The sequence below is a fragment of the Peromyscus californicus genome, unplaced genomic scaffold (assembly GCF_007827085.1).
Source record: "Peromyscus californicus insignis strain IS unplaced genomic scaffold, ASM782708v3 Scaffold_11__1_contigs__length_118956290, whole genome shotgun sequence".
Lineage (NCBI taxonomy): Eukaryota > Metazoa > Chordata > Mammalia > Rodentia > Cricetidae > Peromyscus > Peromyscus californicus.
In genome coordinates, this window is record NW_026294402.1 from 66073451 (window position 1) to 66086983 (window position 13533).

Consider the following 13533-nt stretch of genomic DNA (forward strand, 5'->3'; position numbering starts at 1 on the left):
TCTCCCTGTTGGAAACGTACTTGCGGACTGAAACACATGGACTTTATGGTAACAACATTTCCAACTGGTATGTCTGACCTAGAATCTGCCTAGATCGGAACTAGGAATCTGGTGACAACCACAGAGAGGGGCCAGTCATGGAGGAGGGTAAGAACAAGGAATACAGGACCCTGTACTCTTCAGGGTCTGTGATATCTGCGGTCTACCGTGTCTGCTTCCTCCCTTCCTCACACTGCCCACCTCCCTACCCCTCCGGATTCTGTGTTCCAGGACAATTTCTTTTGATTTCTTTCCAGGGCACAGATCAAGGGCATTACGTTTATTTAAAGCAATTTTTTTTTTTTTTACTCTTGAGATGCCGAAAGATAGTTCTCTAGTATGGAAGAAGCTTTGGTAGTAAGAAAAGAATTAAGGATCTTCCTTATTGTCCATAGCTCCCACTTCAGAAGGATGCCCTTCCTGAGGATGAAGCTTGCTAGGATATTCCCCTCTGCATCAAGGTTAAGAGGAACTTTGTATCAAAGAATCCTAAAAAGTATGGAAAGTATGCAAACACACAGAACAAAGAAAGGCCAACATATTTCTGTATCACAACATCATGACAGGTCCTGAGCAGTTCAGTAGAGGAAGAGATTTTGATTCTGTGTGTACTTATGAAGGGTCCCACTTGAGTTAGTTTGGAGCTTTGTGGAAGATACAGAGGAAAGCCATCTTAAGATTCCCAGGAGGAGACAGATTGGGGGGAACTCCCAGGCAGAAAGAGGGGAAAGGGAGCCCCCCCCCCAAATTGCTATGACCATTTCTGATGCCAGGGACATTCTGTGACATGTACATTGACTTCTCACCTCTGTGATGTTTTAGCTCCTTTCAAGGGGTCTGGCACTCAAGGAGACCAAACTCATCGTGGAAGACCATAAACTAGCTAAGAAGTGCAGCATGGGGCAGCTGCACAGTGCTAGCTTCCCTGGGAATCTCAGGGCTAATGCAACCTCTGCAGTTGGCTGTTCCCAGGCTGCAAGCCCAGGTGTGAGTGTTTCCAGTCTTTGGCTCCCTCCTATCTGTATTTCACGTGTGTCCACCCATATAAAAAGTCTTTTTTTTTTTTTACACAGGAGAGGCGAAGACACTGGGTCCTGGGTACCATGCCCAGTATCACCAGCCTGGCTATCCATTCACCATTCAATTCTTATGGCCACCAGCTCATGGCTTCCAGCTACAGAAATGCTGAAGTGGGTTTGTGGGGAGGTAGGGGTAGGGGGTCTGATCTACCATGCAGCTCCCCAAGGGAACTGTAAGAAGTGAAATGGCAGGCATAAGATCTGGAATTAGAAAGAAATCCATTTTGTACCTTCCAGGTGTGGGCCTTTAACTCTCTGAGGTCTCTCCCTTCCCTTCCCCCCAACTGTTTATGAATGATAATAGAGAAGCTGTTAGTTGCAGCTTGTTATTACTGATACAACTATTAACTCATAGCAGCAATGAATATGGCTATCTTGGTGATTAAACAAATACAGAGCCTGATACATGTTGGGAACTTGCCACATGCTCCCTTCTTTTCAGCTCAAAATGACAAACCTTCCCTCCACACGAAGGCAGATGTGTTGCCAACCTTTCTCTAATGCCAGTGAGGATAAAAGGCCAATGACTAAAAGGTCACAGTGTCTAACAGGCCAAATTCCAGCTCATTCTTTGGCTTATGACTTAGTTATTTTTGTTTTGAGCCACAGTTTACAAGAAATTTTTTTATGGACCTTTGCTTTCTCAAAGGCTACCAATGGGCCTCCTTGGCTATCTCAACCACGGCATGAATGAGTCTGAGGGGACTCCGACAGAAGCAGATTTTAAGATGATGGCAGACTCTTGGGATCTAAGGAGCAGGGAGTAGTCCTCACCAGCCTCCGCCATCTTTCCAATGTTCTCCTCTCAGGCCTTGTCAAGAGGGAAATCTTTACTAGAAAAAGCCAGGCAAGATTTGCATTCATTGGTAGACCAGGATTAATGTAATGGGATGACCTTGTGCTGAAGTGTGTGTTTCAAATAACAAGGACTCCATCCAGGTTTGATAGAGAAATGAGCTGAGATGAATTTCAGTGAAATATCTCCTGACAATGCCAGCCACTACGGACGGAAGCCACTACGGATGGAAGCTGAGGAAGCAGCAGCAACCCACAGATCTGCCTTCCATGCATAATAGAGTGGAGGGCTATCTGAACTTGGAGGGAGGGGTGGCTGAGCTTGGAGCGAGGGGTGCCTGACTTTAGCAGACCAGTGGAGGTAGTAGCATGTGAGCCTGTAATTCTGGAAGCTGATCCACTGCATGACCCTACCTTGGTGCTGCTACGTGCTGGGAGTTTAGAAACTTGAGAAGAGTATTAGATACAATGTGGATGAGACTGATCCCCACTCCAGGGGCGGCATCTGTCCTCCAGCTGTGTGGGGATTTGTTGTTTAAAAAAATCACACTTCTTATTTGGGCTTCTCTTTCAGGCTTCAACAAAACAGAACATGACAATCAAAGTTCTAGATTATACCAAGCTTTACTTTAGCAAATAACTATATGGAGTAAATAAGAGGAATTAGTCATTCATGTCCGAATTACCTTTAGTCAGAAGACATAAAGTTTGGTTTTCTCCCATGCAACATTCAGATAGTCTATGTCTAGCTTCTGCCTGGAATAATTGGTCTGCGTGGGTGAAACTGTTCTCACACCACGGAAGTCAACACAGAAGAACATGGTGACCACCAAAGGCGTGGGATTACACCCCATCAGCAACCAAGCAGTCCAGTTTGCAGTAGACATCAAGGAGGTGCCCTCCACCTTAGCATGATACGGTCCACCTGGAGACAGCATGGGATCCTACAGGGTGAGGGCTTGGGCCTCAAGAGTGACCTACCCCCACTTCACATACCACTGGTAAACTTCAGGGTGTTTGAACTATGTTTCTGATTGGTAGATTCTAATTTGAGGTTCCCACAAGCCCCTCCTTGGGGTACCACTAGTTGGCTTGTGCATCTCCCAGAACTCAGAGAAACCCTGAATTTACAGGTTTATTATAAAGGATTCTGTGAGGGGTACCGAGGAAGAGAAGAGTAGAGGATAAGAGGAGGGGTGCATATTCCACACCTACCCTCTAGGAACCTCCTTCAATTATTGTCTGGACTGCTCAGTTCAATGACCTTTTCAGCGTTTTTTGGAGACTTCACAACATAGACCAGACTAAAGCTTGAAGGGGCCAAGTGAGGAAGAGGTGGAAGCGTTGTCTAAGGCTATACAACCAGGTTGTGGCTGGGAGGCTTTGCTCAGAGGGAGAGTGGATGCCTGTCATGTACAAGACTTGGGGGTTGATTCCAGGCACCTAAAAACAAGCTAATAGAAGTCACTGCGTGTAGAGCCAGCCAGGATATCTGCCCAGATTCTTCTCCGCCCCTCTCTGTAATGACATTCCTTCCTCCAGGGTATGATGCTGACTCCTTCTGAAATGAGAGTCTTATAGCCTATAATCACATGGGGTAGTTCCAGGGAATTTTTATGGTCAGCTTGGAAAGCGCAGGCATGGAGGTTGAGAATTTCTGGCCTTGGGGACAGCAAGCCCTACTAATTCAGGGCCAGCATTGGGAATGAAAGCAGGAGGAAATCGGGATAGGAGAGGTTGGTACATGGCCGCATGATCTCAATGGTGAGTGGCTGGATGCAACTTCATCTCCTCAATGTGTAATGGAATTATGAAACCAATTCTTAGGAAACAAGGAAGGGTTTTAAACTTTTTCAGTTGCAAAAAGGAAGTTGAGCTCACTTCTTCTTTGTTTTCCGCCTTAAGACTTGATATAGGCCTTGCTTCATTTTTCTGCATAAGTCACTGGAGGCTGAAATCAGCCTGTAGTGACAATGCTTTTTTAGAATCAGACTGTCAGATATCATGACCCAAGATGGATGTGGGGGCGCACACCTTTAATCCCAGCACTTTGGAAGCAGAGGTAGGCAGATTTCTATGAGTTTGAAGCCAGCTTGGTCTATATAGTGATTTTTTAGGCCACCTAGAGCTACATAATGAGACCTTTTCTAAAAAAAAAAAATCTAAGCATCTCTATATCTGGTGGAGGGCAATTTTCCACGAAGCTCTGCCTGGAATGAGAAGACTCAGGGCCTTTTTTCTTTTCTTTTTTTTTCCCTCTAACTGCCCTGACCTAAGTTCTGAGCTTGACTTTGGTGAGAATAAGTAGGAGCTTCCCTCCAGGGAAAGGTAACTCTCCCTGTCTTGACATTCTATCCCTATCCTCCTCAACAATCCAAAGCAAAGAACTTTCTAATGTGTAAAACTTGCTGGTAATTTTCTAGACTCTTGATAAGATGAAATTGTGACTGAATTAGGGTTTTTGTGCTTTAAGAAAAATTAAATCAAAATAAATAGTTGTCCCATGACAATAATTTTCTCTTTACAAAGGGTGGGAGTCCAGCTAGGAATTTAGTGTCTGATGACTTCTGTGATACAGTGAGAGCCTGGGGCCAGGGCTCACACCATGTTAGTAACTACACAACCCTCTCTCTCTCATAGCTGAACAAATCTTTGCAGATATTCTTAGACCCAGTCCTTGTTTATGTCTACGAAGTTCTTGTAACTGTCTATTTAAAGATCTTCAGAGATTTGCTGAAGCCAAGTTAGATCAAAGGGGGGAAATGATATGAAACCCACATAGGACGACATAGACACCCCCCCACCCCACATGGTAAGATGGTTCAGGGGATGAAAGCACCACCAAGTCTGATGACCTGACTGCCATCCCTTGAGCCCACATGGTGGAAGGAGCGCCAACCCCAGCAGGTTGTTTACACACACACACACACACACACACACACACACACACACACACACACACACTGAGAGAGAATCTAAATAAACAAACAAACAAATAAATAAATAGATGTATAGGGTTTTTTGTTTTGTTTTGTTTTTTCAGAGCCGAGGATCGAACCCAGGGCCTTGCGCTCTACCACTGAGCTAAATCCCCAACTTTTTTTTTTTTTTTTTTTAAGTTAAGTGATCTGACAGCACTGCCATTGCCAGGCACCTCTCTTGGTAGCCTGTTTTATGCTGTTCATATTTATTGACCATTAATGCTTATTCCAGGTGACTCAGTCACCTGAAGGGGAGCAAGCAGAGCACACAGATCAGTTCCTCCTCTAGAAGAAATTTCTAGCAACTCACTCTTTCATCACACTGCCCTTTCAGACACTGAAATGAAGAGAGTACTCTGCTTTCCCCACCCCCACTCCCATCCACCGCCTGGGAGAAGTGTTAAGAGCAAATTCTCATGGTATGGTCACCAAACAGCCAAACCTCCAAGACAGTAACTTGCAGCTTCCTGGAAGTGGCTGGATCTGATAATCAAAGAAGACAAAAGAAAAACAAACGCCTGTTCCAGCAGCTTGGCAGCCAGGAAGGTGGCGGTGCTGGATCAGAACTGGGGAAATCGGGAAATACTCACAATCATTATAAAGGTGCCCAGGAACTCAGAGATTGTCTCCTTAGCTAGACGGCTTTTCAGGGCCATCCTCTGTGTGAGGCTCCTCTTGGTGCGTTCCTTCTCAGAAGGCATCTCGGGGTTTCTGCCAGAGGTGCGCCTTCCACCAAGGCCTGCTTGCTCTGGTCCTTGTCCTCACTACCACATAAAGAGAGGAACACTTAGCTCCTGGTGGATTCCTGGAGATGACTGGGGAGATACTGACTATGCAAAGGCTGTCCCAATTAGAGGCTGTGACTTAATCCTTGTCTGCTTCGGGCCATCAGTCCCTGCCTGCTGCTATTTGCTTGAATTAGTGAGTTATAACCCCAAATCCTCAAAATGATCCTGACAGATTAATCATTACCTTTATTCTCTGGCTTCCTTTTCTTTGTTGGCTTTTTAATTTTTTTTTTTCCCAGGAGATGAGAAAAGAGATGCTGTGTGGGTTGTGTTGCCAAACCACAGAGATGGGCCTCAGTCCAGAAGAGATTTATGTTACACAATTTCTGCCTTCTGATGATCTGTTTTCTCCTATTCGGAAGTGGGCGGGCAGTTTGGGTGTAATTTAGAATTGTTAGGTCAGGTATGGATCTCGTCACTGGGAACACTCTCTACCAAAGGTTTTCATTGAAACTGGAGGGTGTAAGGGACAGGAGGCTCCTTGTCACATCTAGCAGTGCCCCCGGATTTCACGAAATCACTCCAGAGCTGCTAAGGACTGCTCTAGAGACAGGTAAATTAACACAAGGGGGTGGGCAGCTGGAAGGCTTCACAGTGTGAGTTTATGGGACAAGATGGGAACTCTCTCTTGTTTACAGAACTGGTCTCCCTCTCTGCTGAGCAGATTTAGGATTCAAGAATCAGAAAGACAGAGAAAGCAGCAATACACACCAGAGAGCTGAGATTCCAGCCCCTTGAGCCAGGAGGGCAGTCCGACTATGCCATCCCAATTAAAGAAGAAAGGGGTGACTCCGGCCAACTAAGGCGGCTAGTTCAAATCTGATGAACTAACATCCTTGCAGGCAACAGACTACATTTGAAAATAGCCTCTTGTCCTGCCCAATATGCAAGCCCTGATTTCCAAAGCTGGTTTGTCTGAAAAGATGGAATTCAGCTATTGTCTCTCAATACCCCCAGGCAGTCCCACTGAATTCAAACCCACACTGGGCTCCCTCCCTCCCACAGAGCAGCCAGTCCAGTTTCGCTCCTCTTTGGGGCCCTCCCCTCCCTTTCTTTGCAGGAGGCCTCCAATCTTTTCCAGTTGAGGAGGCAGGCAGGAAGGAGTGAGGAGAGGATCTGAGGAAGGCAGCTGGGGAGAGCCCAATGGCAGGACCAAAACACCTAAGCCGCACCTAAATTTCATAGTTCAGACCAAAGAGGTCACATTATAACAAAACCAGGGTAAAACCTAGCATTTGGACCTTAACTCCTGATTACATGGTCATGGAGAAGATGGATAAAACCCAGAAATTTGCTTTAACTCCTGGCTAGGTGATCATGGATAGCACGGTCTTGGAGAGTTTCCTATGACCACACTATGCCCAAGTCCTGGTGGCTAGACCAGAGGAACAGGACTTTATTGTTCTGACTTCAGCTAACAAGACAAAGGGTGTTCTCCGGAGTCTTCATTCACTCACCCGACAAATATTTATGGCATACTTGCTGTGTGCCAAGCACAGCCCTTAGCAAAAGAGTGCAGGGCAGTCTTCCTTGCCTGTCACAGGGCTGAACATGACAGAGACCAACATAAGGGAAACACTCACACAGGCACAAGTAGACAACTGCAGCCGAGACACATGACCCATGGGTGGGGGGCTGTATTCCTATGTGCAAGTATGACAAGGGAGGTTCACCTTGTTGGAGAGATCTCTGTAGTGTCTCCCAGGAAGCCACGTCTGAGCTGAGATCAGGAGGCACAAGGGTTACTCACTGAAATGGGGAAGGAAGTGGATGTGAAAGGCTCTGAGGGGTGGAGTGGGGGCAGCAAGGTGCCTATCAGAGAATGAGAGACACACCCAGTGCGGTTAGCCTCCAGGGAGAATGAAGGAGCAGGGTGCAGGACGAGCTAGAATCAGGGAACCAGACTCTAGTGAGCCTCGTGAACTGTATGTCGGGGTAGAAGTGTCATAAATTACTGGAGTAGATGAGGCAGGCAAATGAGATCATCAGACCTTCAAGCAGATGAAAAGATCACCCTCTGCTAACCGTCCCTGATGAACTACTGGTAACTGATGACTTCTGTACCCAGTGTAACAAGTGGGGAGCCCACCAGGCTCCAGGGAGTATCTCCAACCCCCTGGCCACACAGACAGTCCTGGATAAAATCAGTGGGTCACAAGCCAAGTGGTGCATGCCTTTGATCCCCACACAGAAGGAAGTAGAGGCAGGCAAGATCTATGAGTTCAAGGCCAGCCCTGTCTACAAGAGCAAGTTCCAGGACAGTAGGGACTACGCAGAGAAACCCTGTCTCGAAAAGAACAATACAAAAAGACATGTATGTGAGAAGGGATCCTCTGGGGAGGAGGAGGAAGAATGACAGGGTGGGGGAGGGAGATAAAAAAGGGTGGGGGTTGGAAGTCAACAGAATGCCCTAAGCACACATTAAATTGTCAATGAACAAATTTAGCCAATTAAAATCTGATAAGCCAGCAGGGCGGTGGTGGCGCACGCCTTTAATCCCAGCACTCGGGAGGCAGAGGCAGGCAGATCTCTGAGTTCAAGGCCAGCCTGGGCTACAGAGTGAGTTCCAGAACAGGCTCCAAAGCTACACAGAGAAACCCTGTCTCAAAAAACAAAACAAAACAAAACAAAACAAATCTGATAAGCCTAGCTGTGAGTTGGAGAAGGGATCAAAGGGAGCCTAAAACAGCCATCCATAGATCCATGTGGGGGTGTCACATTATTCTAGAGCTGAGTGGCAGCTTTCACAAGGAAAAAGTGGAAGCTGCTGAAGAGCCCTTTGCATTCTGTAATGGAGAGGGTTGGTGGGACATGGAAAATAAAAGGACACATCAAGGTATTTTGCTGGGTCCTTAGCTGACTGGGGAAAGCCGTACAAAGTCTTTGGGGAGGAGCCCTGGAGACGACCAGAACTGTAGTGAGGACAGTGAACTCGACCTATGTGAAATGGAACCACAGGTGCACAGGAGAGATAAGACGTAGGAAGCAATGTGGGCCCACTTGAAAAGGGTGTGTGCAGGGAGGTGACAAATGAAGCCATTACTGATCAGGAGAGAGAGAGTGTGAAGATCCTAGAAATAGAGATTGAGCAAATGTAGTTTATGCTTAGGTGAAGGTTAGCATCTGCTGTTCACTATAACTGTAACTCATCATCAAACATAATGCCTCACTTCTGTCCCCAGACACCAAGCAAAACCTCCCAAATACCCTAAGAAAGTAAGCAGAGAACATCACCCTGCCCTTTCTCCACCTTGGAGGGACCTTTGTGGAAATACCCTCTCCTTCAGTGCTCTAAGTGGATACATGAGACTACTGGTAATCTCCATCCATGCAGTCATCAGTCAATCCATCCCAGGACTGTTCCTCCTTCAAAATCTTTAACACTAAGGTTCATTTCACTGAGTGAAATGTCCATTCCTCATTTTCTTTCATCCATACTCTTTCTGAAATCTGTTTCGCATCATTTTCACAAAGCCAGTCTCCCTTCCCACCGAGTTCTTACCATGGGCTTGCCTGGCTTCATGATGTTCTTACCTGCATCTCGGGTTCCACTGACCTGTTGACCCTCGTCTACATCCTCGTTGCCCAAGCCCAACTGTGAGTGTGCTTGGCCATGGCTTTTTCTCAAGTGTTCTCTCCCCAGACAGCTGGACAATACTAGGGAAACTCATATGATTGTATGGATTGTCCCTGTGGCAGGTAATTATGGCACAGCATCAGCATTGCTATTGTGGCCTCAGTTAACCGGTCATGTCCATGGCTCCAGATTTTACCGTGAATTATAATCATCCATCTCTTTGGGGCTGGACCCCCAAGGACTCTGAGTACATTTGATCATCTGGATCCCACCATGATTCCTTCTCCACAGCAGGCATATGCCCCTCCTAGGCCCCTCTAGCTCCCACTGCCAGCCTTCCAGCACAGCTGATTTCTTCCCCGGGATCCCATAGGAAAACAGGTAAAGCTCATCGGCTATGATTCTTTTCATGTCCCTCCTTCTCAAACATGTGGCCCAGTTCTGTTTCTGTGTCCTCTCCCTTTCTTCTTCTTGCAGTGAACCCCCTTTTGGCACTCTGATCCAGCCTCCAGGGACTCCAGTCAGTTAACATTCCCCTCACCTCCTTTCTTTCCTAAACTGGCTCTTATCCCAGGGTCCAAAACAAACCCGAGTTTCTCCTATGATGAAAACATTCTTTCAAAGTTGTTTTACTTCAAATTACCATTTCATCTGGCTGTTCCATTTTTCCCCTCATTTTTTTTGGAGGGGGAGATAAACTTTTCTGAATATAAAATCATATTAACTCAAAAAAGCTATAAACATTTAAAGTAAAACATCAAAATCTCACAACCAATGGCCTCAGAATTGGAATAGGACCCCTATAGGATTCTCATTAGTAGATATGTATAAATATTTTTCCTCCTAAAAGTGAGACATTTACTTGATCAAACCAGTTTAAATTCTGGTATGTATATGTGTGGGTGTATATGTGTAAATATAATATATATATATATACATATGTATATGTGTTTATATAAATGCTATATATTCACACACACACACACACATATGACAGAAGATCTGAGGCTTTCTTCTGCCCTCCATGTACGCTCCTTAGGTACAGGCAAACACACACATATTTAAAAACAAACACTTTGTACATGTGCATATTAAGCAATAATACAAACCTCTACAAAGTCCTGTAAAGGTAGATAGGAATGCATTATAGGATTTCATTGTAGTGTTGTTTTTCCCTACAGAGTGAACAAGACTACTTATAAAAACAGATGACTGGAGTACTGTAGGTAGCCACAGCTCATTGCAAACACAATTATTGATGTTTTTGATGTAGCATATTAATATGGTCTGAACAATACCCATTATATCCCTTATCTTACAATATGAACATTTTTCTTATTTCCTTTTCTTATTGTTTTATTTGAAATCATTACAGAAGTAATAAATCAATAATGAAACCAACATCCTTATATGGTTCCTTAGTTTAAACACAATGTCTCTGGTACATCCACCATTCATACTTCTATTAGCATGCTAAGAGTTTTTGTTAATTTCTAAGACATACACTCATTTATTTATCCAGATAAGTCTCACTGCTCAGCTCTGGTTGACCTGGATCTCAATATGTAGTATAGTTGGGAAGTCACAGAGCTCTGCCTGCCTCTGCCTCTTGAGTGTTGGGATTAAGGGTATGTTGTACACCAGCATGCTTGAAACCGAAGACATTTAAATAAATATATTTGTATATTTTCCATCTCTCTCTCTCTCTCTCTCTCTCTCTCTCTGTCTCTGTGTGTGTGTGTGTGTGTGTGTGTGTGTGCGTGCGTGCGTGTGTGTGTGTGTGTGTGTGTGTGTGTGTGTGTGTGCTACATGTATGAGGATGCCCTGAAAAGTCAGAAGAAAGTGTCAGGAAGTTATAAGCAGTTGTGAGCTGCCTGTTACCGGTTTTGGAAACCAAACCCAGGTCCTCTGAAAAAGCAGAACAAATTCTTTCCTTTAAAAAAAGCATATTTTATGTACTTTATTATTTAAAAACACTTAAAATTTTTCAAGTTAGCAGTAAAATATTGGCTGCAATATTTTACTAATTAGCACTATATACGTTTTAAAGCTAACTAACATTGTTTCACTGCACATGATTGTAAAGTAAGAAGCTCATCTCAAATGTCAAACTAGTCTCAACATGTGGTCATTAAATCATTATTTTTGGCTCCAGGCACAAATATTTATTTTTAAAACTAATTTAACTACATTAACATTTGTCAATCTAACAAAATCAAAGTATTATAGTTTAAAGTAGCATTTAACCTCTGAAATTATTCTAAAAAGAAGACACATAAAGAAGTTGAGAAATCAGCTATAAAAACAAATAACAACTCATCTACTTTTTTAGAAAACTCTTATTTTGTTATTCTTCCAGAATGAACTTTTAACCTCCAAGCTATGGCTCCAGCCCTGCTAAGAGGCAATACTAAACATGGATGGTCATTGAATTTCATCAAATGGCTTTAGAATACTGAATGAGTTTATGTTAAATAAGTTCTTCCATTTTTATGTTATTAGCTAATTACATTGTTAAATGTTTCACTCTTGAGTAGCTTTGCATACCATACATGTAAATGGATAAGACCAAACAGCTCCCCATAATGTGATTTCATGAACATTCATTCAGGAAAGTTTTATTGCTAGCATCTAGCTTTATTTTTGAATATTTAGGGAATGTGTTATCTAAGATTTCAGCTTTGGAATATCTTTAAAAAGTCATTGGGGGTCAATATATGATCAAAGCTGTTAAAGTTCTAGAAACTTCCAAAGTCTATCTTTGCATATATATTCGTATAGTAATATATTCATGTAGTCAAGGTTAATGATTATTTAAACTTATGCTGCTTTATTATAATTAGTGTAGTAGTTTCTTATGTTGCATAACAAATTACCACCAATGGGCATTATCCCAAACTTGATTCCAATCAACACAAATGTGTTGTGGCACAGATTCAAGGGGCCAATAATCCAGCCTGGTGTAGATGCTTCTCTGCTCAGGACCTCATGAGGCTGAGTTCAAGGTGCTGGCCACTATATCACCAACTGGAGGCTTGGACAGAGGATGATGAGTATGTGGGCACCCCAGGGTGCTAGCAGACTTCCTTTCCTTGTTGAAAGACAAAGGTTTCATTGTGTGGCCAGCAATTGGCTGTAGGTTGCTAGCAGCTGTCCTTTGGTTCTTACAATGCGACCCCCTCCACAGACCTTTTCAAACTGAAATCATTTACTTTAAGGGGATTTCAGTACACTTTAAGGGCTCACCTAATTAGCTATAGCCATTGGGAATAATTATCCTCTTATCAACTGAAAGTCAACTGATTTGGGGATCTTGCATCTGGGTGGCCCCCGTGCCTTCTAGTATAACTTAATCGCAGCATAGGCAAGCTCTCATTGTATTCACAAAGAAAATCTGGCTCATACTCAGGTGAAATATAGTGTGTATGTGCACTAGAGTGGGAAACACAGAGGCCATCCTAGAATTCTGCTTGCTCCTCTTTATCTATCTGGTATTTCCCAATTCTGGGGAAAGAATACTCAAAGCTTCCAAGATGGCGGCTGTGTAAAGTGCTTCTGGCTTCAGTGGAAAGTTTGGCTCTCTGTGTCAGTACTGTGTTGCCTGTGACACTGGTAAGCCCAGTGTTTCCTACATTTCTCCTTCCTCTGTCTCTCCTGTTAGGGTGCGTCCCAAGAGAGAGTCTTGCGACAGCTCCAGAGGTCAGGACTGAAACAGCATCTGTTTGTAGTCCACGTGCTGTCACTCATCAGATGGCTCACCTTGCTGGCATGAGGCCACATCCACACCTGCAGCCTCTCCACCTTGCCTGGCTCTTCCCTCAGCTCCTTCAACTCCCACACGAGGCGTGAACATATTGAACTCCACAACGAAGCCTCCTAGCTTCTGCAGGCCATCCGTGTCATCCAAGGTCAGAGGTCATTGGAACTGATGGATTTCAGTGTCAGTCTGTTCTCATAAACCCCCGATGACGATGGCAGGTTCCAGAGTACTCTTGATGTCCCTCTCTTGGTGACTGCCCACCATCTTCTCTTCCTGATCTTCTTAGGAACTTCAAGTTTCAGGTATGAAGCAATAAATCTGTCAGAGGCAGCCAAACAGCTCCTAGAACTGCACAAGGCTGATTCCTGAAATATATTTCCTCATATAGACACTTAGGTAGGCACACACACATGTCTCTGTGTATATATTATTTATTCAGATTATACATGGAGATATATATGGTGTAGATATATATGTGATTATACAACTGCTGTATGTAGTTTTGCTTCTCTGC

At 44.2% G+C, this 13533-nt stretch overlaps 2 protein-coding genes across 2 annotated transcripts in view; one reads left to right on the plus strand and one right to left on the minus strand.

Annotated features, from left to right (window-relative positions):
• The window catches only part of Aqp9 (aquaporin 9), a 48060-nt gene extending 42162 nt beyond the window's left edge, over positions 1-5898 (minus strand). Inside the window, exon 1 of the mRNA XM_052729297.1 lies at positions 5485-5898. Within this exon, the coding sequence (XP_052585257.1) occupies positions 5485-5595 (111 nt within the window). The 5' untranslated portion in view covers positions 5596-5898. The remainder of the gene's footprint in view (positions 1-5484) is intronic.
• A 7028-nt stretch (positions 5899-12926) lies between these two features.
• Positions 12927-13533, plus strand: part of Aldh1a2 (aldehyde dehydrogenase 1 family member A2) — a 113051-nt gene continuing 112444 nt past the window's right edge. Inside the window, exon 1 of the mRNA XM_052713746.1 lies at positions 12927-13321. The gene's annotated coding sequence lies outside the window, so the exon portion shown is untranslated. The remainder of the gene's footprint in view (positions 13322-13533) is intronic.